Raw genomic sequence first — 25,639 nt, forward strand, 5'->3', positions numbered from 1 at the left:
TTTGAGCTGGGATTTTCACTTCAGGCTTCCATTGAACCTTGTTCCAAAACATTGCTATTTGATCCAATTCAAAAATCCTACAAAATGGTCCATCAATAAGCATGTGAAATCTACTAAAACAACAAGTTAAAGAGAACAAACTACAACTTAACAATTTACATAAAAAAAGACATAAACAAAATTCTAAATAAAAAAAATGAGATAATTGTCTAAATCCACATGTCTCATTTAAATATTTTTGGCAATTATTTGTTATCTATTTCAAATTATGTTTACTTCAACAACAGTAATTAAAATATATGTTTTTAGTTCATGTAAGTTAGTATTTTTTTTTGTCCATATAAATTCACTTTTCTAATTTTAGTCTCTATAAGTTGACGTTTTTTAATTTTGATTCCTTTAAGTTTTTTGTTCATTTTTAGTCTCTTTAAGTGTTTTTTTTTTAATTTTAATCTCTTTAAGATTCTAATATTTTTATTTATAGTCTCCAGAAATTCATGCTTACATAACCAAAATTAAAAAAAATTCAAACTTATAGAGATTAAAAATGAACAAAATATCTTATAGGAACCAATATTAAAAAAACACAAACTTACATAAACTAAAATTAAAAAAATAAACTTACAAAAATAAAAAAAAATCATTAAATTAGAGAGATAAAAAAATATATTTAAATCTCATAAATTTAATTTTTTTAAGTTATTACTGTTCGTATGTTATTACTTAAATAATGTGACATGATACATAACTTGCTATATCAATGACCAGTACTCCGTTAGGAATATTATGAGAGGTAATTTTTTTGGTTAAGCCAAAATAATTTTAGATAAAATGATAAATAAATTTGATAATTTTATTATGAAATAATATAACTAAACGGTAAAAAAGATTACTTTTAAAGCTTTTAAAATTAATGAGAAATAAAATTAATAAAAAAATTAAACGATTAAATTAAAATGAAATTATATTTATATGAATTAAAAATATATTTACTTTGTAAAAAAAATGAACTTTATTTTCTTTAGTTTGACGCTACTAAAATAAGAGAAACATTTTAAAACATAAAGTGTACTTACTAATTAAAATATCAATGCTAATAAGTTATGAAATTATTAATTTTAATCACTATTTTTTAAATCAATAATTTTACATGTGTTTAATTATTATTTTCTTCAAAATGTAGTAGAATGGAGTGACACCTCCATTATCATCATACTTTATATTATCTAATCATAAATTATCATTTATTATAAATTTATTGATTTTTATAAAAATTTTAAAAATTATATAAATAATAATTTACAATTAAATAATAATATAAAATTATTTTATATTATTATGACCGGAAATAGGTACTCTGCGCCTTTTTTCATGTGTTTTTTTTATAAAAAAAGACGACAGAAGTTAGTTGGTGAGTTATGAAGGTAGTTATAAAAATAAAATAATAAATTATGAATGTAATTATAGGAATAAAATAAACCTAAAAATATGTATACAAAAATATCTTATTTCCTTTTTATATATAATTATAGATATAGTTAAACTCTTAATTTAAATATTACAATACATTTTCCTTTCTCTTGTACGTTCACTCAACGGGTTTCGTCATGTCCATGTGAGGTCCATGTCAATGATAGTTGTTTGTTTCATTGAATTAAATCTTTTAAAATAAAATAAAAACAAATCAAATAAAAGAGTATTTATAAAAAAAAAATCGGTACATATTAAAATAAATTTAATAACGTATTTATAAAAATTTTCGATTTTCAATTTTTAATTCGAGTAATTAAAAGTTTTTAATCAGTAAAATTGTTGAAGCAAAACTAACGTATTATAACTACGCACACAAAAAAAGTGCAACATATCTTTTTGTCCTCTTGGCGCTGTCCTTGTCACAACACCTTTCTGTCCTATCAAACTCTTGTCCTCATGAATTTATTAGGTCAGCATTCAGTTGTATCACTCGAAAATACTGTATAATATAGCACAGCAAGCATCTTGAATGTAAACTGTGTACAGGTCGTTATGCATAGCATATCCAAATGCTTTTTGAATTGTGTTTAGTTGATATATTATAATCCTTGCAGTTAAGCTTTGTTGGTTGTCAATTCTAGTAAGAAGGAGGTCCATGAGGAACGTAACTAAATTCAACAAAAGACGACTTCTATTAGTGGTTCAAAATGGTTTTGTCCATTTATTTGGCGTGGGAATGTGACTTATTAGCTACCATATATATAATTTTAGAATATATAGACTGAGTATTACATAACATAGATTCTGAAATCTCAATTAATTTGCTTACTGCTTGTGTATGTTCGAGTCTATCTACTACCTGGTTAATTTATGAAAGATATTAGATATTTTTACGGTTTTGTTTTTGTTTTGATATTCTTTTACTATGATATACGTTGTTGTTTTTTTCTTTCAAAAAGAATTTATGGTGAACTTTAAATTAATTTACTTATTTTAAAAAGGACATTCTGGATATTTTGAACATATAAATTATACTTGAGATATATGAAATAATTTATCTTGTGATATAATGTTATTTTTAATTGAGTTTAATGATCAAACACGATGTAAAACAAGTATATATTATTAACTAATAAAAAATTTATTTTTAATATGACTTTTTCTATCATTATTGTAATATTCAATAAATTTATCATATGTGGTGATTTTTTATTGTATCATCAAAGCATAGGCTATTTTTTCTCTTTTTTTAGTGATCATAATATTAGTGCAAAGTATTAATTAACTTTGTCGATAATTATTTTTTGTTGGAGAATTTTACTAATCACCTTTAATGTATTCTCCTTTTTCAATTATGTTTTCTTCATCCACAAGACTTGAATGCGAGATCTTGCTTAAGAGATTCAAACTCAAAGCTACTTGAATCTCATTCGTAGCTTCTGATTTGTTGAAAAGTCATACAAATTATTATGATTGGTTGGTGTTAACTCCTTGACAAACATACAAATTCGTACAAGTAACAATAAATGATAAGACCGAGTGTCAAATCCACATTAACTTTGTTAGGACTAAGAGTTTGTATATACCAATTTTTAAGCAAAGGAATGAAGAAAAACTGATATATTTTAAGGTAAAAGTACAGTTCAAGAGTAATGGAAGACATAAAAAAACACAAAGATTCAAGAGATGAGAAAAATAAAAACTTTGGATGTAAGAAAATGACAACTTAGTGTAGATTTTGTAGAAGTGTTGGGTGTTTGACCCACCAAAAATACTCTTAATGAAGTGATTTTTCACCATATAAAACTATTTCAACTATTACCTTTACCAATTAATCTACTCTAACCATGATCCCTCGTGCTAAAGAGACTAAGTCATTTGATTTTACTCATAATCCCTTACAAAGCTCAACCAAAGTAACTTATTTTATGAGTAAAGATGCATAAATAAGGCTAACCAACACCATCTCATCCCCAGGCATGGGTTATTTATAAGTCCCTTAAATTCTTAGTGTAAAAACATTTTCCAATGATTAAAACACTATAACATAGATATGGGTGATCAAATCATAAAAAAAAGCAATAAACATAGAAAGAAAGCAATAATATTGAAGTGACATTCAACGAAGAGTAAAGATCATTAAGTTTTTGTATTCAAGTCCTCAACAATGGATAAATTAGTCTCTCATGACCATGAGAGACACAAAACAAGGAGAGGAAACAAAGAAAATAGAAAACATGGAAGAAGAAGAACTCCCAAAGTGACTTTTGTCTCCAAAAAAAATGTCCTAAGTGATCCCCTTTGTCCAATGAAACAATACCCCTTTTGACTAGAAAGGTTGCACTGTCATCTTTTTAAGAAGTCCTCGCACGATACCTGCGTGTATGCGCTGAGCATCATGTACAATACAACTAAGAAACCTCCAGACATTTGACACGTATCCCTTCAGGTTGGATTTCTTGCGTTGAATGAGCTACTTCAGTTCTTTCATTCATCTTCTAGTCAGTTGTTGTTGTAGCAAAACTCTACAATATAAAGTTAAACACAGTAAAAATTTACTAACTTCACCTTTCTTAAAGCTAAAAATCTAAAAGAACCTAAGTTCTTATTTTTTGGATAAAACATAACATTAAAAGAGAAGAAATGAGATAATTGATAAGTAATTTAAGTAAAAAAACCAAGTATACATACTAATTATCAATTGGATACATAGGATAGGTGTGGGAAGTTGTTTTCATTTTGTTTTTTTGCCATCCATGTATTGTATTTGTTGTGCATTTTTTATAGTTAACTTGGTAATATATTTTTTTTTTATGATAAATAGCATTATTTTTCTTCATCTTGAAAAGACTTGTATAGTTATTTTACTCTTTCACTTTTTTTACTCTTTAGTTAATTTTTATCATGTTGTGATAATTTTTTATTAGATTATAGATAGATTGATATTGTTTTAATCAATGATTTAGTTTTAGCACTTATAATCTCTGCCGGCAAAAGCTAATCCATAAAGTGATTATCGTTTGAAATTAAAATTATGCTGATGCAATTTGGCCGGGACATGATCACATCCAAGTCATTTTCCTGATGGATGTGTATGTGTCTTAGCTTAGAGTCCTGAAGCAGAGTTCATATTCCCTGAGCCAGAGCCAGGTTTTATACAAAATACTTTCCTACAACCATTGGTTATTTTTTTCCTTCCTTCTTAATGTGAGATTCTTTCATTTTCTTTAGCAACTCCTCTGTTTATGATTGAAACTGATCTATCCGACAACTATCGACCATTGTAGAAAGAGATGTGGAATCGTGAGGAAAGAATGGTCTGAGCGTTCACATCATTCTCACTCATTATTAGTGGTTATTTTTATAATGATGCTGACCTCCAACAAATCCAGCGTGGTAAGTAAGAATTGACTCAATGTGTACGTTGTGTAGAAAATTTTCTGCTCACCTAGACTCAATGCTGATTAAATGGTTACAATGAGAAGTATATCAACAAGATCTGAAGGTATGCTTGGTATTTTGGTGAGAGGGTTGGAAAGTATATTTGAGAAAAAAAATAAGTTTGTGATTAAATTTGATTATTCTCCAAAAATATGTTTGAGAAGCAAACTTTAATCTAAAGATGCATATAGTATAATTAGGTTATGACCTGTTAAGTAAGATATTAAATTCTAGACCTGTGAAAAAAAAAACTAAATTGAAAATCAATAATATTTTAAGCGAATAACATGATGACAAACTTTTCAACATAACTTCTAACAAAAACTTTTTACCATTAACTCTTTAATTAATATTCTTAGGACAATAAGAGTCAAAAAAATTAATTTCAGTTATTTTCCCACCAGGCACACATTTATTGTGTTCACGGTTGATCTTTATTGTTTTTTGCTGCAATTTGGGACCCAAAGGTATTTTTACTTGGATGAAATGTTCGAGTGAATTAATGACAGAGAACCAATGAGTAAATTATTATTGCCTACCAATTATTGGTGAAGTGCTTGAGTACTAAACAGTGTTCGATTGTTTAAACTTGGTTGCAAGCAAAACATTAAGTATGGATAGCAGATTGCTTAACCTACGTGGTTAGCATTAATAAGAGGTAGGTCCTCTCCAGCTAATTGCCTGAATAAAGAAGAACAAACAAGTTTACAAGTTGGAGAAACCATCACTCATACGTCTCTATTCAATGATTAAACGACTTTCTGGCTTTGTCTATTTAGCAAACCATTTTCTTCTCTAAAATAAGATGATTTGTGAACAGTGTATTAGCAAATTCTCATTAAATTCAATAATTCATATTACGGTTACAATCGTGCACAATTCGCGATGAAGTTTGAAGTACTACAACTAATATTCGTGAGTTTAGAAGTATTAAAAATAGGGTGAATGGAAATAGAAAAAAAAAAATTAACGTTGATGAAAATATATGAAAAACATAATAAATTTAAAGTTGTTTGATTTAAAAGAAATGGGAAATAAATAAAAAAGAGAGAAAACAAATCCATTTATGTAGCCTTCCAAAAAAAAAAACATGTTGGTAATTGATTTTTGACTTAAATTTCTTTTTTATCTCTGCAAATTAGTATTTTTTTTCATTCTTATTTTTGTAATTTTTTTTATTCTTTATAAAATATATTCATTTTCTTTCATCCTTAAAATATTTTAAATAATACTTTTTTTACTCTTCAAAACTCTTTTATTATTGAAAGTGTTATCCAAAGTGTCTTTAGAATGAAAAACAAAATAAATACATTTTGCAATGATTAAAATAAAAAATATATAAAAACAAAAATAAAAAATGCTAAATTATAGTAAAAAAATTATTTAATATTTCATTTTTTACAAATGTCGTTTATTTAATTTGTTCATTTTTATGCAATTTTGTGTAGAATTAAAAAGTGACAAATTCACATATTTTTATTTTTCTCATTTCTTATTTTCACTCAATCAAACATGCACAATTTCTCCTCTTTCCTATATTTTCTCTCTCTTTTTATTTCTTTTCTATTTCACTGTTACTAAACGAAGCATAGGAGTTCTCTAAAGAGGATTCTTCCAACTATAAACCTTTGAGGAGTATTATGCACTTGGGGAATCAATTTACTTTAATATTAGAAAAGCTATTCTATTGTTTTCCCCTTTAAATATAACTTTTGTTTGGAAAGGTTCTTTTTGTGTGTAAAATTAATGGATTGTTGGTAGAAAATGCTTACATTACTGTTATATTTGACGGTTAGTTGAAAATTGAAAATGTAACTTATAAATTAGAAAAGTAAAATAAACAAAAATAATAATTTGATGATTTATTTAAAATAAAAAGTAATAAGAAAATAAATAAATATATCAAAAATAAAAGTGAAAAAAATATAAAAAAGTTAGAAGGTAAAAATTAACATTTTAAAAAATACTATTTTAAGTAGTATTTTAAAAATGTTAAAAATCATTAAAAAATTATTTATCAAATAATTAAATATATTTTTCATCTAATAAAAAAAATAAAAATTAACTAAAAGGAACGTAATCTCACTTTGACACGCTCGACCTGACCATAGTTGTCAAAAAGCAGAAGAATCCTTGTGTTTTGATTGCTAATTGATTGGACGGTACTGCTTAAATTTCTTTGTCCAAAGTTTAGTGGCAGAATATATATTATGGGTGAGATTTTTATGTAGAATTATTGCTTGTCATTCTATATAATTTACATAGACCAAGTGAACATGCCAACTGAATAAAAAAAGCTAAGTGTCAATTATTGCTCGATATTTTGTCTATATCTAACCATGGCTTTTTCTTACAAAATTAAGCTAGTTGAAAGATTTTCAGCCCTAGGACGTTTAAGAATGGGAAATATGATATGTGAAGTATATATCCAATCTAATGGAATTCGATTGTTTACCCAAAATGTCACGCACCAAACTAACTATTATGAAAAATTTAAGTTGTTCGATAAAGGATACACTCATACATACAGTCAATTCTATATTACTATGATAAACAAGTTTACTTGTCTTATGATACAATCCGATTAATTTATTTTTTATCAAAATAACGACAATTTTGCTTAATCTTAATTTTAACCCTATTTTTAGTCTGTATGTAATTTTGGTCTATTTGATTTTATTTATTCACATTGAGTCCTTATAGTTTTCTAATTATTAATGTTAAGTGTATCATCTCAAATTTTGTCGTATAATTAACAGAAATGTTATGTAACATTGATTTATATAAATAAAGAAAAAAAGGTACGTATAAAATATTTAAATAAAAATAAAGTGCAATATATATAAAATGTAATGAAACCCCTTTTGTTTTCTTAATTTATATTTTAGTATATTATACAATTTTTCTTTTACTGATTTTGACAAATCGATATCACATCATACCTTTCATATTCTTATTAATTATCTGAGAAAAGAAGGAATAAGAAGCTTAATTATAAACAATCAAAACTACAGGATCAAAGATTTTAAATATAATTAAGCTAAAATGTTTCTCGTTACATCTCTAACATAATTACTGCACCTCCACATCTGCTAATTGGTGTTTTTAAGATAGGTCATCGATCTTCTACTCAATGGCTCTAGCTTACTAAAATATGTTAGGAAATGTTAAAACACATTATTAGTTGCTAAAACTTTTTTGCTTTTTTTTCGCTCAGTTGAAGAGAAGACTTTTTTTTTTTTTTGGATCCCCTGAAAAGTCATTTTAGTGCTGATAGTAATTCAACTATTTTTCATAAAACCACAACTATTTTAATTTTTTATATAATAGATAAAAGTACGATGATGACGTCATCGAAAAAGCTACTTTGTCTCCTTACCTGTCCAGAGGTTTGCACCACCTCAATGTACGTGTGTTTTTTTTTCTTCAAAAAGAACTAAATCAAAGTGACATTAGCAACTTGTTCCTTTTTTTTTTTTCTCTTTTTTAAAAGAAGGTCGCAAAATATACCTTTTGTAGACACACTAAATAAAAGATTAAGGAGAATAATAGACGTCCATCTACCCCATATTGAGTGCTTTGGGATGAAAGAAAAAAAGATAACTTTTTTTTTTGGAAGATGAAATAAGTCCTATGATTAGAACTAAAGAGATATATAAAATTAAAGTATAACCGTGGTGGAAAATAAAGTATATATATATATATATGCTAACATGTATGTTTATAATAAAACCAAAGATTATTGCTCCGATTTAGCAAAAGTTTTCTTATTTTATTTTATTTTATAATAATTGATTATATTCTTATGAAATTTTGCTAGGAGGATCATCAACAATAAATACCTCACTCTAGCTCACAAATACCCTGCATCTACCTCCGAAAATGAAGAAAGCAGCGATTTTGAAGTCTCTCCAAACCATTATGGTTGTCTTCCTGCTGATAGTACTCTTTAGCAGCAACACCAAAGCAGAAAAAGAAACAATCCACGACCATGCAAACAAAAAGACCTACATAATCCACATGGACGAGACCACCATGCCCTTAACCTTCACCGACCACCTCAGCTGGTTCGACGCCTCCCTCAAATCAGCGTCCCCCTCCGCGGAGATTCTCTACACTTACAAACACGTGGCCCATGGCTTCTCCGCCAGACTCACTCCCAAGGACGTAGACACACTTGCAAAACAACCCGGCATCCTCTCCGTCATCCCCGAACTCAAATACAAACTCCACACCACAAGAACTCCCAACTTCCTTGGACTTGACAAAGCCACCACCTTGTTACCCGCCTCGGAGCAACAGAGCCAGGTGGTCATTGGACTCCTCGACACCGGCGTCTGGCCCGAGCTCAAAAGCCTCGACGACACGGGCCTCGGCCCGGTCCCTTCCACCTGGAAAGGCCAGTGCGAAATTGGAAACAACATGAACTCTTCCAACTGTAACAGAAAACTTGTCGGAGCGAGGTTTTTCTCCAAAGGCTACGAAGCCGCACTTGGACCCATTGACACAACTACAGAGTCAAAGTCAGCGCGTGACGATGACGGGCACGGGAGTCATACTTTAACCACCGCGGCAGGCTCGGTTGTACCCGAAGCTAGCCTCTTCGGCTTGGCGTCGGGTACGGCGCGTGGAATGGCCACACAAGCGCGTGTGGCGGTTTACAAAGTGTGCTGGCTCGGCGGGTGTTTTACTTCCGACATAGCCGCGGGAATCGACAAGGCCATAGAAGACGGCGTGAATGTTCTGTCCATGTCCATTGGGGGAAGCTTGATGGAGTATTACAGGGATATAATAGCGATTGGATCCTTCACTGCCATGTCACACGGGATTCTGGTGTCCACGTCAGCGGGGAACGGTGGGCCCAGTCAGGGAAGTTTGTCCAACGTGGCACCGTGGATAACAACTGTGGGAGCGGGAACTATCGACCGCGATTTCCCTGCTTACATAACCCTCGGAACAGGGAAAACATACACCGGAGCTTCTCTTTATAGCGGTAAACCCTTGTCGGATTCGCCGCTTCCTCTTGTTTACGCTGGGAACGCGAGTAACTCTTCTGTAGGGTATCTATGTTTGCAAGATTCTCTGATTCCTGAGAAAGTTTCAGGGAAAATTGTTATATGTGAGAGAGGTGGGAATCCGAGAGTGGAAAAGGGTTTGGTGGTTAAGCTTGCTGGAGGTGCTGGAATGATATTGGCGAATAGTGAAGCCTACGGAGAAGAGTTAGTTGCTGACTCTCATCTTCTTCCTGCTGCGTCTTTGGGACAAAAATCAAGCGAGATTTTGAAGAACTATGTTTCATCTTCACCTAATCCAACAGCTAAGATTGCTTTCTTAGGGACCCATTTGCAGGTTCAACCTTCTCCTGTTGTAGCGGCTTTTAGCTCCAGAGGACCAAATGCACTCACCCCAAAGATTCTCAAACCGGATCTAATAGCACCAGGAGTCAACATTTTAGCCGGTTGGACCGGTGCGGTTGGACCAACTGGGTTGACTGTTGACACCCGCCATGTCAGCTTCAACATAATTTCTGGAACATCCATGTCATGCCCTCATGTAAGTGGCTTAGCCGCAATTCTCAAAGGAGCACACCCTCAGTGGAGCCCTGCCGCCATCAGGTCCGCACTCATGACAACAGCGTACACGAGTTATAAAAACGGTGAAACGATTCAAGATATTTCAACAGGACAACCTGGGACGCCGTTTGATTACGGTGCCGGACACGTCGATCCCGTGGCCGCTCTTGATCCTGGTCTCGTCTACGATGCCAACGTGGACGATTACTTAGGGTTTTTCTGCGCACTAAACTACTCGTCATTTCAAATCAAGCTTGCTGCGAGGAGGGACTATACGTGTGACCCGAAGAAGGATTACAGAGTGGAGGATTTTAATTATCCTTCTTTTGCGGTTCCTATGGATACAGCTTCGGGGATTGGGGGAGGTTCCGATACTCTGAAGACCGTGAAGTACTCTAGGGTTTTGACTAACGTGGGAGCTCCGGGAACGTACAAAGCTTCGGTGATGTCGTTGGGGGATTCGAATGTGAAGACTGTGGTGGAACCGAATACGTTGAGTTTCACGGAATTGTACGAGAAGAAGGACTATACGGTGTCGTTTACATACACTTCGATGCCGTCTGGGACGACCAGCTTCGCACGTTTGGAATGGACGGATGGGAAGCATAAGGTTGGTAGTCCAATTGCGTTCAGCTGGACATGATGGGCTGTGGAAAATGTATGACCCAAATAAAAGGGCCCACTCAAGTGTTGTAGGCTCTTCGTGGTTTGCTTTTGGGCCCGGCCCGATACGGCTTGTTTTTATTATGTATCTCACTTATTCACTTTGCTGTTTTTATTCCGTAGGCTGAAGTTCAGGAGAAAACTTTATATATGGAATAATAACAATAATTGTACATAGAAAAAGATAATGGTCGCATCTGTATGTATGTATCATAATGGCTTTGAATCTGAATTATCCATATCTTCCCAGCTTTGCATCTTTTAGTCTTTACTTGTTCTATCATTTTCATGTGGCAGGCGGCATTCTAAAATTAATAGTATTTTATCCCATGCGGATATCAATTATATTTTTTTGAGAGTTTAATTTTTGTAATTACTTTCCAAATAATGTACTTTAGTTTATATAATAGTATAGAAACAGATTGGTAAGTCACGCGTATCTTAAATCAACAAAAAAAAGGGGGCCACGCGTATCTAACTCCTACGCACACTACCGACACTTTATTTTGTGCATGTGTTGATTACTTTACATACAGGATTATAGTCTTCAATCTGGTAGGTACTTTAGAGCATTTTAATAAGGATTTTTGGTCTTAAAAATCTCTATCCACTTGATTTATTATTATTCTTATTTAAGAGATACTTTAAAAAAATTCACTTTTGTCAATAAAAAAGATATTATTTTTTAATGTCACTTAAAAGAAAAGAGAAATTCATTTTCTGTGCAAGTAAAATAAAAAAAATTTAAATTAGGTTGTACCACTAGAGAAAAAATAACAAAAATTGTTACATCCTATATAGTATAATGGGATCCACAAAAATTGATCTAAGAATTTAAAATGGGATTTTTTTTATTAAAAATGCTCTAAAATCTAGCTTAGTTAGTTAATATTTAATAAATATGCAAAGTATATGATATCTAGCTTTAATTTTTATGAATAAAAAAATAGGTATGCACTTATTGAGTTCGGTATATATGTTTGGGTTTATATTAAACAATTTAGAATTATATTGAAATACTAATTAATATGATTATATATATATATATATATATATATATATATATATATATATATATGTGTGTGTGTGTGTGTGTGTTGATTTTATATTAAAGAATTGATTGTTAGTTCATAATTAATTTTAAATTAAAGTAACTTTAAACATTTTTGAGTTAGATAGAAAATTATATTAAATTTTATGATCAACTTATTTCTAGAGTAAAAATGATTAAAGATAAAAAAAATATAATTTCAAAATTAATTTTAACCAAAAATAATTTTCGAAACCTTCACTCAAACACACACTTAATATATAGAGTTAATAATTACTAGTTTAATAGTCAGTGATTAGGTGTATAATGATTTTATATAAATCCTTCAGCAAATTAAAAATATTTTATATAAATAAAATGTTGCATAAAAATTATTAATATATATATATATATAAAGATTTGAGTTACAGAGAAAATATTTTATTTGTTAAGATTATAATTGTTAGTTGTTCAAATAAATTAGCATTAATTCACTGGACATATGATTCCATTACCTCATTAGCAAGGGAAAAAAAATCCTAACAAGCTAATTAAAAACAATAAGTTTTTTGTGCAGATTTTTTTATGTATTTGGTAATTCTTTACGATTGTTTTCAAAAAATTTTACAATTTGAATATTGAATTGGAGTACCTCCAATTAGTTCTGTCCAGATTTTTTTCCCTCCCGTTCTGCATGCATTCTCTCGCCCAAATTGTGACTTTCTTTCAAGTAAAATGAATCTAAAGCTAATAATTAAAATATGTCATGTTGTATAATTAAAGTATATCAAATATATATTGGCTAATCCAGCTGCAACGGACATTTCCTTCAGTGGATGGTTCCAATATTAATCTCATGTATTCTTATTCAGCATGCTTCCATAGCAAAATTTTATTGCTCCAATTTGAATCAATCACTTTTATTCTCTTCGGCCTCTTCTAATCAATATAATGTAACGTTTATTATTATGGTATAAAATATGTATAAAGCTTTGGTATAATGCAAAGCATTCATGGCAGACAGGATGACATTATATAACCAACGTCTGTTCATTTTAGTTTCTATTCCATGCGTTAATATCTCATGCAATTATTGAAGCAAAACAACGAAGAAAACAAGACAAAAAAGAGTATTTACTTTGACAGTCCTCACTAAGCGTTTCTACATCTTCGATCAAGGTGCTCATCAATACTCATGACAGTTATTGAATCATATTAATTATATTGATGCATGGAGATCCTTCAACTCCACACTCCTCCTCATAAACCCAGTTCTCGCGCGGTAATTGATACATGCATTGAAGATGTCATTAAGATATAGTTGGAAATGCATATGGGTATATTTCAACACATTCACAACTTCATTTCATATAATCACTCTCATCTCTTTCTCTCCACATTCAGATTACCCTTTACGTCATCTCTCCATGTTTCTTCTTTAAATTTCAAATCCACACTCCATCAGCAAGCTTTACTGGATTAATTTGACCAAGAGGGCGCAAGGAACTGTGTTTCACCAGACATGTGTTGATAATGAACCTGAAACATGGTAGTATTTCACATGTTAAAATTGCTAAATAGTTGACCAGCTCTTGATCAAACAACTTTAGCTCGAGCCTTCATGAATTGCTGAATAGTTGACAAACTCTTGAACAAACAACTTTAGGGTCCATAATTTTTTTCTAGCACTTAGCCAATCCTTCAAATAACTTGAATACCCAGGAGCGAGTTCAATAGAACCGATATGTAAAAATAAAAAAAAAAAATAGATTCCGTAAGTTCTTATTTTGGTGTTACAACAGTCATAATGAAAATCGAACCTAAATCTTCATTGATTCTTTCTACTAGGGCCGATCTAAGTGGTTGGATTCCCCACGTGTTTTCATGTCCTCTTTTTTGGACTAGTGTTTTGGACGTAACTTTAATTTTTTACCAAACTTATGTAAGTTTGACTGATCAAAACTTACCTTTAAGAAATTCAGAAAAAGGACTTTGGTGATCTTTGAAACTGAGTAACGAAATTAAGCTTTAAACAATTTTAATGTGAATCTAACTAAACTTAAGTTTATAAGCGACATACACAATATGATGTATGATTTTATTTTATTTGTTCCTTTCTTGTCAAGCTCACCAAGGCGGGCCATGTAAGTACACTGGTCGACATACTAGAAAAATAAATAAAAAATGAATTTCCATACTAAACTGTTGAACAACCTTAAGCATTGACTGCATTGTTAATCCATCAAATTACTATTAACACAAACAATCCTTATTAATAATTCCTTTAAAAAAATCCTTCATAATAATTAAATCAAAGTCAAACATGAGATAATATTTTGATGAATTGCTCAAAGGAACCTTCCACAAGTTGTTTGGTAGTAAAATAGAGAGTGCAAAAGGAAGCAGGAAGAGGCAGTACTTGATTGACCAGCAACGTTTTGAAGATTATTACAATTATTACGCGTTCCACTCCTCTTCCTTATCCACATGTGACCATGAGAAAATCTCGTTGACTGCACCCCAAGAAAATAAAATTGGCGGAAATAAAAAAACAATAAACGAAGGTCACAGACTCACAAGACAAGAACAACCTCTTTCCTATTTACATTTTGGTTCCGCTTCATTCTCGTACAACTAATCAGAACTGCTCTCAAGGATCCCTCGTTTTTTCCCTTTCTTTTCTGCGTTTAATTTTACGTCCCATGCTCGAAGCTTAAACCAATTTTATTAATTGGTGTTTGTTTCAGAGATTTCCTTAGTTAGGGTTTTATTCATCGGGTTCATTAATTTTCTCAATTATTGCGATTATTATTCGAAATTTGAAGTTAAGCATATATATTCATGGCTTCGAGTTTTGACCGGTGGGAAAAGGATCCTTTCTTTAACGCTGCCGAAGAAGTTCAGGAATCTGCAGACAGGTATATACGTTTGCGTATTTATCATTAGCTTTCTTCGATTTTCGTTCCAATTAGCTTTATGCGTTTATGTTATTTGCAATTTGTTTGGTTCTGAAGAGGGAATTTAGGAATAGAAGTTGAACTTACTAAATTTTCTCCTTTTTTCTACTCTATTGAATATTGAATGCAAAGAATTGAGAAGCTTCAAGTTTTTAAGTTTATTTGTGTGCTCAATCATATAATTTCTTGCTGTTGATTTGTTATAATTGTGTTTTACTAGGATGGAATCTACATATAGGACATGGTTACATGCAACAAAAGATGCATCCAGCATGTGGAACTCTGATGAATTGTGCAGAGATCTACGCACTGCACTTAGCACTGCCAAATGGCAGGTAATTCCTACTACTGGTAAATATATGCTACAGAAATAGCTAGTTCACTTGACATATTTTGTTGTTGAAATGGGGATATGATTGCATCTTTGGTTGGCAATGCAGTTAGAGGAATTTGCACGGGCGGTGAGGTCAAGTTATGGCAAAAGCTCAAGTGAGGAAGCGAGAAATAGGCACCGAGATTTTATCACTGCAATTGAGGATAATATAATGAAAGTTGAGCATTCGTTGAGTGAATCAGTTGTTCCTGGAGGCAAGGCGTCTCTGCCTTGGTTGCGTTTAGATGAAGGAGAACAGGATGAACTTGCTTTGTTTCTTTCAGGAATGCCAGCAGCTAACAACAGGAACATTGAAGATCCACGGTTAAGTGAAAACGTTTCAGCCAGTGATTGTTTGAAGGATTTTCATGTTTCATCTGTGTGGGGCGACTCAAAGGAGGATATATCACATGGGCATCGTCGGGCAGCCAGTGCTAGTGCTGATATTGGTTTTTATAAAATTTCAGTTCATGATGATGCACAGCAGTGGAGTTCCTCAAGTGGTTCTTCTGGTCCAATACACAAGGTACCAAGTTTATCAGGATTTCTTAGATCCATGGAATCCGTCTCTAAGTTGAAGTGGCCTAGGAATGGTTATAGAAAGCTGAAAGCAGAGGATCATCATAAAGAAACTGATGGTGAACTACTTCCAACAGCTGGATTGAATAGGGTATGTTCTTAATCTGCACTTGTTGTCTCTCTCATAATGGTGACTTGCTTGAGTGATTTTTAATACATTTGTTGAATTACTGATATGTAATTTTTTTTTCTTTTATTGAAAACAGGGCAACAATGCACGCTGTGAAAGAAGTAAGAGTGGCCTTGATAGTTGTGATGAATCCTATGACAAGCAACTATATGGATGGCATGGTGCTATTTGGAGACAGCTTCAAAGATCTCAATACCAAATGCAATACAGTCAGCCTGTTCGAATAGTTGTTTGGATTGTTGTTCTCCTTTGTTTCATTGGTAAGCTGTTGTTATGATTGTATGTATACTATACTGTATTCCTACATACATTGTATGTACTTGCATGCAGCGGAATTTCTAATGAATAACTTCTTACTATTATAGAAATTGAGGAATTTTACCATGTCACTCTTTTTATTATTTCAATAATTTGTACTGCCTTCTTGCTGATGCTTTGCTTTTGCTTTTGCTTCTCCCCATCCTAAAGTCCCCCCCCCCCCCCCAAAATTGTACCCTTTGTTTGCAGAAGTCACTCCTGTTGCTATCTCTTCCTGCTTTTCTATTTTTTCTTTCATTATTTTGTTGCTTTGCTTGTTTATTTCACATGTAGACATCAGGTTATTTTGAATTTTATTTACCTTTATTTTGCAATGGGTATTCTTTTATGGGGTGCTTCCAAATATTATGTACAAATCGTTTGTAATGTGAATGTGAAGTGTGTAGCTTTGGTAACTTTTTTGCCCCTCTTCAATAATTTACGAATAAATTTTCGTAGTTGGTTGTATTTACCAATTGATTTTCTTTTTCCCTTAAGCTTACATCCTGGTACATTCTTGGTAACTGTTTGAAATTTTGTCTGCCACTAGTGTTCATACTTCACATGCATACATTATTTTGGCCCTGTTTACCCACTGATTTTCTTTTTCCCTAAACTCCCCTAAGCTGATATCCTGGTCCATTCTTGGTAGTAACTGTTTGAAATTTTGTCTGCCAACACTATACATGCCCCACATGCTTGCATTATTTTGGCTGTGTTTACCTACTGATTTTTCCCCTCAGAACACCCTTAAGCTTACATCTTAGTCCATTCTTGGTAGCTGTTTGAAATTTTGTCTGCCCACTATATAATGCATGCCTCAACTCACATGCTTGCATTATTATTATTATTATTATCATCATTATCATTATCACCGTTATTGTTATATGCGATATATGTTGTGGCTTACACTTATTGGTATCCTGCAGCTTTAATTGCATTCCATGCAATGTAGAAGGAAGATATAGATACACGTTTTATCAATTTGTAGCTGGAGAGACATCACGAGGTACATACAAGCTTTTGATGCAAGTTCATATAGTCCCACATTGTCACTTGAGCAGGAGAGATAGGTTGGATTTTCTGGTTCTCACTTAAGCTTTGGTACTACAGTTAGAGTCTACAATAGGCATTTCATTTTTTTCTCTATTCAATCTGTTTCTCGCCTCCCATTTCAAAATAGTCCATGAAGAGCTCTCTGTTGTACTATATAATTGTAAGATGGGAATGATAAAAGGGGATTAGCCTATTTGATATTGTAATTTGTATTACACGTCTTCTTGATGCTAGTTTTTTTTTTTTTTTTTACCAAAGCTGATAGTCTAGCTTGAGCAAATTCAATATGATGAATTCATTATTCTTCTTTTCCATTTGTTATCCACGGAATATTTTAACAGCAACACAAGCACATACGGTAGCTAAATGGGGCTACTGACTAGATAAATGGACCACAAAGTCACACATAAACTAATCTCCTGATCTCCCCACTACAGGAGACAGAAATGGTATTAGAACAATACACAACAGACAAAAACATGGAAACTAACTATTCCTCTCGTGTTTTATTCAAGAAACTAAAGCAAACCTCCAAGTGCAAGAAGTACCCTCTAAACCCTTACAGCACGATCTTGCAACCATGATAGAATCGTACGAATTTACAATTCCATGGAGTATCCGCGAGTTCAATTGTGTGCAGAATCAAAATGCTAATGGACTCGGTCGAGTTTGTGCAAACTCGAGCGAGTTAATGTAGACTTGCGAGTTTGCGTCGAGTATGTGGGTTTGCGAAAATCAAAATGACATCGTTTTGTTCCCTTCATTTTCTTTCTAGTTTCTTCCTCGAATTCTCGTCATTTCGTTCGTGCTGCTTATTTCATTTTCTTTCTAGTTTCTTCTTCGAATCCTCGTCATTTCGTTCGTGTTGCTCTCATCACTTCGTGTTTGATGTGGGAGTGTGTGTTTCTTCTATGATGTGTGGGTGTGATGGTGAAAGGATCCTTTGTGAGACCGCGACGATGAAGTTTGAGTGCGATGGTCCAAGAGTTCGAGACTAGGTTTTTTTCAATTTCTTGCCTGTCTTGAATGAAATGTAGCAGTAGCACTACATGACCATTGTATGTCTCAGTGATTCTGATTCTGTTTCTGTGGATGCACTCAAGAATCCACATCAATTGCAGCTACATATTTTTCCCCCTTTTGATTCCCCCCCACCCCCACCCCATTTGATTCTAACATAATTAATGGATGGTAAATTGTAATAATGTGTGCAAAATATTGCAATGCTAGATAAGAGGGCATGAATGAATTTCACTGGCATTACATTCTGTTATCATTGCTATCAGTGTTATGAGCTATAAAACATACAAGAGTGTAGAAAGGAACTGCTTTGTAGAATGGTTATTTTGTAGGAATAAAATGCTACAAGTTATTGTAGAAAGGAATTGCTTTGCAAGGTAGTTATTATGAGAAGGGAGAGTTGTGTCCCTATCAAGTTATACTCTGCAAATAGTAGTAATTTTATAAGATGTAAGTTAGTTCTGAGAGAGAAAGAGTACCGAAGAACTCTCTTAGGAGCCAGATTTATATCTAAAACGGTGTTGTTATTGGATTCAATAAAATTCTCATTTTAAATTCAAAATTGTTGTTCTATTATATAATTTCATGTCTTCTCCATCCAGTAACATTACTAAGATAAGGCTTTGTTGATACTAGATCAGGTAATTGAACCATAATTAGCTCAACTGGCATATCCAAACCAACAAGCCAAATCAATATTATAAGACAACCCCATGTGAAGAAAATGCAATTTGACTAAAGCAAATTCATGATACAAATCATATACCAAGCTTAAGTTAAAATCTCAAATATAGGTTACGTTTGCCTGTTAAATTTAGCCAACTTTGTTTAGTGAGAAAGTGAGAGAGTTGAGAGAAAATAGAGAGCTTAAAACTAAAAACGAATTTTGATATTATTAAATCTCAATGGTAATTGAGAAACCTTTGAGATTATATGGTTTGCTTTCTTTTTATGAATTATGACGATAAGTGATACCGACATGTTCTCTATAATATTTATGATTTTATATATAGAAATATTAATATATTTTTTAAATTAAGTAAACTCTTACAAGAGTTTACGATTTGATTTTACAGTTTACAAAATTTTCACAGGAGTACCGATAGAATTGCTCTGACAACTTGCTTGCAACCCTTGGTCTTATCTATCCAATTCTGAAACGATTTCTTAGAGTTCCTAAAATCCAAAAAAAACCCATGCTCTTCGCCTTGTTCATGCTATCCAACACGGCCTCCATTCCCAACATAGCATCCGTAAACCACCCATCCCCAACCTCTTCAAGCTTCGTGTGCAGCAGCTGATTCTCCTTCACAATCTCTTCCCACACTACACCCTTATCCTTCATCATCTCCGACAACCTCAAATCCTCACCTTCCAAAAACCCATACTCCTTTATCCCAAACCTCTCCGCCAAAACCTTCCACACATGCTAAGCAGTGTTATAACACTCCCACGTGGCTTTGGTTCCAGGAAACCACAAGGCAACAACCTCATGCTTGCAAATACCAGGATAAACACAAAGGGTCCCAACCAAGTTCATCAAGCTATAAGGAGAAAAACCAAAGATAAAATGTGGTCGATTAACGAACCACGTTATTAACCCCTCCTTCTTGCGAACCTCCACGTACAAGACGTCTTCATGTGTGTAATAGAAATTCGGCGCGTCAAGACGTGGCAAGTCCTCTGTGAAGGGCGGATCATGGGCCACCTCGATCTTTCCGAACAGTTCGAAGGGTCCGAGGTAATGCCTGTCTGGAGTGACACGTGGCGGAGATTGGGAGCGTTTGGGATGAGGGCGCGTAAACGTTCCTCAACATGGCACCGTTGGCTTGGCAGTTTTAGGCCTCCGTGGGTTTTCTGGTCCAGCAAACGTAGAACACGTGAGTGACGTCGGTCAAAGATGACAGCTTTGATTCGGCGTCGCTTTGGTCGGAGATATCGCACTGGATATAGTGGATTGGTGATTGGTGTTCCAACTTGGTTGTGTGCGGCGAGCCACACCGTTAAAGATGAATTATTAATGTTGCTTCTATGCCTCCTAAATTTTCCAGCATTATATTATTACCACATTCAGATATTCCACCAAAAGATGTCTCCAATAATTCATAAATGACCTTTCAAAAACTCCTTCCTAAAGAAAACTTCAGTATCAAACAATATTGCTTCCCCCAAAATACAAATATCAGCAACACCAACTCTCACCCCTTCTCATCAAAAAACGACCTCAGCCAAGCTCCTGCAGCAAACCCAAAACTTCAGCACACCCTTCAGAAATTAGTTGTTCATCAAAACAAGTATTCCCCCAAAAAACAAACCCTCCATAGTTGCACCGTTTACTACTGCAAAATCTGGCTTCCAACTCGTGGCATCTCTTTCAAAATATATTATCTTGTTTTATCACCAAGACATGCTTGCCTATCACATGCCGGCTCAACCAATCAAATAGCAGCTCAAGATTAGTATATAAATTAACGAATATACAAAATGCAAACCTATCAATACTCTTTTTTCTGTTGTATTTTGCCCTACCCTAAACAATTTATATATTGATGGTAAATATACTCACAACTGCTACAGAGAAGGAAATGGAATATATAAGATTGAGAAACTATAACTTAGTCATAATAAATTCACATTAGAGAGAAATTAACAAAGAGAAAATAAATAAACCAAATGAATAAAACTTTAGAAACATCAAATCAGTTATATACATAGTGTAGTAAATGTACATAAAGAAATCAGGAGCAAAGATGGTAACTGAAGGCAATGGTCATACATACCTACATGTTAATTCAAGTATTTTTTCTTAGTTATTTTTTTCTTATTTTTTCTTCCACACGATCAAACTCATCATTAATCACGACTCGCCCAACAATGAGTAAAGTTTGAAGCAAACTTTATGATTTTCTTTATTTTAAACTAGTGCAAAAAAAAAAGCACTCTATGCTTGAATTTGAAAGTTATCTATACATGTAGTTTAGTGTAATTTGTTTTGAAAGATATAATGTTGTCTGGAAGTTAAAATATAATGTTGTATTGGTTTATAATAATTGAGAGTAAAAATGTTCAAAAAAGATACAAAATGAGATTATTCTCTTTATAATAATTTTAGATATGTTGGTTTTTTTTTTATCAAGATAAGCTATCTTTTTGTCTGACATATGTGATCCTTTTTTATAAAAATTAATAACAAATCATTTTTATGATGTGCTTAAAACTTGCACTTTAATTATTTTATTTTTAAGTTAATCATGTACTTAATGTTTTTTAACTGGTGTTTTTAGAGTTTTCTTTTTTTTTTCACTTGATTTATTTAGCAAGACCTTAAAAAATCTAGAGTCAACAAAATGGGTTAAAAGTTAAAACCCATTGATCAACCTGATCCATCATAGGTTTCTGCGAGGTTGACCCAACCCACCTAGCTAGGAAACAACAATCCATTGTGGGTCGGGTTGACACACTGACTTTGAGTATTACATTACATGTTTATACTAAAAAAAAACTCACTCCGTCATTTATCAACAAGCTGCCTGAGAGTTAGGGTTCTCTTTATTTATTTGTTTGTTTGTTTGTTTTAGATTTTGACTTCAATTTTAAATTTGAATTATTGTTAATTATGAATTACGTTAAGGTTGATTCTTTTATTTTAGTTATGAAATTCGTCTGAATTAATTGTTAAGCAAATCGTAAAATGAATAAACATTCTTATATTGATTAGTGGAAGCATATATGTTAGTTATAAAGTATATAATTTAGGTATTAATTTCTATGTTTAATAACTATTTTACATAAGTTATTATGAGCTATTCTTAATTTAAGTATATATGAAAAATATTATAATCTTGAATGATTTTTAGTCCTGAAATTTTTCAGAGTAAACACTACAAGAAAAAATAACCATCAAGGCAGTTCTTCTGATTGCTACCGATAAAAATGCAATGACTAGAATTTTCCGGTATTAGCTGTCAGCAGTGGCTTTGTAGTTAAAATAACAATACATGTTTACTTTTAAAGAGCGTTATTGGTGAAGTGAGATTTATAAATTATAAGTCATAATTAATTGCTTCAACTATATATCACTTTTCTCTCTTTAGGGTGAAGTGTGGAATTAGTCTGTTTTGACTGAATATAGAAGAAATAACTTTATCTTTGAATCCTATGTTTCGAGCTAATATTTCTAAGGATAGTTTTTAAAAACACTGAAAATGAACTCTGCTTTATATATAACAGTTGGATTGATTTTATGCATGGTACACCAGTTTGGAATAAAATAGGCTAGAGGGTATATTTACAAGTAAACTCATTAGTTTTGCGCCTCCTGTACAAGAAAACGTGAGACGTGATTTTGATTGGTGCCTCCTAAATTTTACATGGTAAGAATCACTCGTGTATGAAAAATAGTTTTCTAAATCCCCTAAAGTGATATTTTTTTTCTTCAAAAACACCCAAAATAATAAATAAATAAAAAGTCCGCAAACACATGGTAGCAAAATGGAGCTAGATAAGATAAACGAGACACTATTACAATTTACAACAAACACGACATAATAAATGAGGCACATGTTTTTCTCTGTTTTATTCCCATGAAGAGGAATGGGAATACAATATTTTCATGAAAATACGAATAATTATTCTCTTATTCTGTAACTTTCATTTTTTTATTTAAATTATTTTGTATTTCAAAAAATAATCTTAGATATGTAAAATACAACCAAACATATTTTTAAATATACCTAGAAATAATATTCCTAATCATATGATTCTTGAGAATATAATTCCTAAAAATATAATATCATTCCGTAAAAAAAATGTCCCCTGTAAACATTAAAGATAAGAGTAAACATAACAGATAATATGATAGAATAAAAAAGAGATAAAAAGAAAATAATAAGCATTAATATTTATAACAATAAGGTGTTAATATATTATCACTCTAACAGTTTCCCTTTCTTTGTGTTATGATTGTCCACCCAAAAAGACTTTTTGTAACGGAAAAGTTCTCTAAACCATTATGTCTCGTGTATTTTTCAACGCATGTTGTACGACCGAAAGATGTTATCACCCTTTTTTCCGTTTGCATTCTATTATTATATTCCTATCAAACGCGTACGTGGGCAGCAATGAACGATGATTCAAGTAATGGAGAGAAATTCAAATACAAGAAGGGAACAATGTTTCTTTAATGTTGACGTTCTATCTTTTTATCTTTTAAATTCTAAAATGAGAGAAATCAGCTTCTTTTTTTTATTAAGCACAAATATAATCATTAATTTTTGTGTGAAATATTTTGTGTATATATGCTCATATATCGTATACTCACTATACTGATGGCCTCTGAAACAAAAATGTGCATTAAAAAAATAATCTGTACGTTTTACACAAATTAGTCATATCTTTTGACCCAAACACTACCGTTGGTCCTATCTGTAATTCAAAGAGGAAAAAAGATACATTTATTTTCTAAAATAAAACTGGTCAATTTACCAAACTATAATGAACACTTCTAGGCAGCACATGACCTTAAAAAAAGGATAAAAGTCCACATTATTACCAATTTGGACTAATTTACTACGGATAACATTAGATTCAATACCAAACAAACGACATTCTCCAAGTCCGTTCATTGGAACATTTACCTCATCGGGTCAAAGCCTACTCCTTCTCTAGTTTCCTCCATTGCATATTATTCATAACTTGAATCTTGGTCAAACTCCTTAATTACTTATTAATCTTGGTAGTTCAGCGCTGTTTAACGCCTCTTATTTCCAGTAATGAATATTCTTCTCTACCCTCAAATACAATTTCTCAACTCTATCTATCTTCTCCTTTTGTTTTCTTCTTCCATTGAGACTATAGTGAATGATCTCTAAATTCGAATACTATACATTGGTTATACTGTGGATTGAGTAATATGTTTCCTCCAATCTAATGCATTTATGTATCTCTCTACTTTAGTTTAATAGTTTAATTGTTTCCTTTTATATTGACCCTTGTCATTATAAACACTCACTAGTTTTCACTTTTCTTGTACAAGCAATCGTTGTTCTATAAGAACTCCAGCTCATTTGTCTAGTTTTTTCAGAAAGTCATTTGTAGTAGTATTCTCAAGTTAAACATTGTTGATTAACTTTAAGAACCAAAATAAGCAATTGCATTAGAGATACTCTAATTTGTTCCAAGTTAATAGTTATTTTGCCAAGCTGGAAATAAAATATTAGTATTGACCGATAAAGACTTACATTCAAAAGCATTTATTAGAATTTATTAAATAAAATGTATTAGCAATATACTCACAAATGCTTTTTTAACACACTCTTTTTATCTGTTAAAATTAATACTAAAAGTTAAAATTAATATAAGCCTCGCTAGTTTGGTAACAGGGCCCACCAAATAAAAAATGAGACTCACAATTAACAAGACTCACATAAATTTCACCTCATATAAAAGTTTTTATCAAAAGAGAATAGATTAGAGCGTGTTACTAGCATTTAGAAGCTCTAGAAAACATTAATAAAACCTTTTGGAAGGCTCGAGCAACGATCCAAAAAGGGATGAAAAAGGAGACAAAGTAAATGCACCACTCTTTTTGCTTGGAGTAAGGGACTTTGCACCTTTATTAATAAAAAAAAGTCTAGGAGGATAGAAGGTGTGCCTCAAAGAGGATTTTGTGGTAGCTTACTTGTAAAAACCTATCCATCAACACGCATAGCTCAACCAACTTATGTTACGGATTACCAATAGAATCATCTTACCGTACCTTGTCGGCTTCAAAGTCTTCCAAGGGATTAAAATGTGAGAAATGTTAACAAGTATTTTTTAACACTCTTCAAATTGTTTAAGTGTGAAATTTATAAAAAAAAAAAAAGAATTTTTAATTTTTAAATTAAGAGAATTATAATTTATAGAAATAAAAGGTTAAGACTTTAGTTTATGTCAATATGTCATTTCATTTCTTTTATTTCAGAAAAATCAAAATAGAACATATTTATTTGAAATGAAAAGTTTTCTCTCCCTTCCCTTCTAAAACCCAATTCCCAATCACTTAAT

The 25,639-nt window shown here is 32.1% G+C and overlaps 2 protein-coding genes and 1 pseudogene across 2 annotated transcripts; 2 read left to right on the forward strand and 1 right to left on the reverse strand.

The window, feature by feature from the left end:
- The first annotated feature begins 8,661 nt into the window (after positions 1–8,661).
- LOC100799654 (subtilisin-like protease SBT1.7) lies at positions 8,662–11,399 on the forward strand. Its single transcript, XM_041011504.1, has 2 exons — positions 8,662–11,219; positions 11,303–11,399. The coding sequence occupies exon 1, from the start codon at positions 8,797–8,799 to the stop codon at positions 11,128–11,130; it is 2,334 nt and encodes a 777-aa protein (XP_040867438.1). The 5' UTR covers positions 8,662–8,796; the 3' UTR covers positions 11,131–11,219; positions 11,303–11,399.
- Positions 11,400–14,632: 3,233 nt separating this feature from the next.
- On the forward strand, positions 14,633–17,778 carry LOC100800191 (uncharacterized). The gene is made up of 5 exons (XM_003550265.5): positions 14,633–15,098; positions 15,358–15,472; positions 15,578–16,180; positions 16,296–16,479; positions 17,446–17,778. Exons 1-5 carry the CDS (start codon positions 15,022–15,024, stop codon positions 17,469–17,471), a joined length of 1,005 nt encoding a protein of 334 aa, XP_003550313.1. The 5' UTR covers positions 14,633–15,021; the 3' UTR covers positions 17,472–17,778.
- Positions 17,779–19,316: 1,538 nt separating this feature from the next.
- LOC100783600 (3-oxo-Delta(4,5)-steroid 5-beta-reductase-like) lies at positions 19,317–20,647 on the reverse strand (annotated as a pseudogene).
- Between the last annotated feature and the right edge of the window lie 4,992 nt (positions 20,648–25,639).

The sequence above is a fragment of the Glycine max genome, chromosome 17 (assembly GCF_000004515.6).
Source record: "Glycine max cultivar Williams 82 chromosome 17, Glycine_max_v4.0, whole genome shotgun sequence".
Lineage (NCBI taxonomy): Eukaryota > Viridiplantae > Streptophyta > Magnoliopsida > Fabales > Fabaceae > Glycine > Glycine max.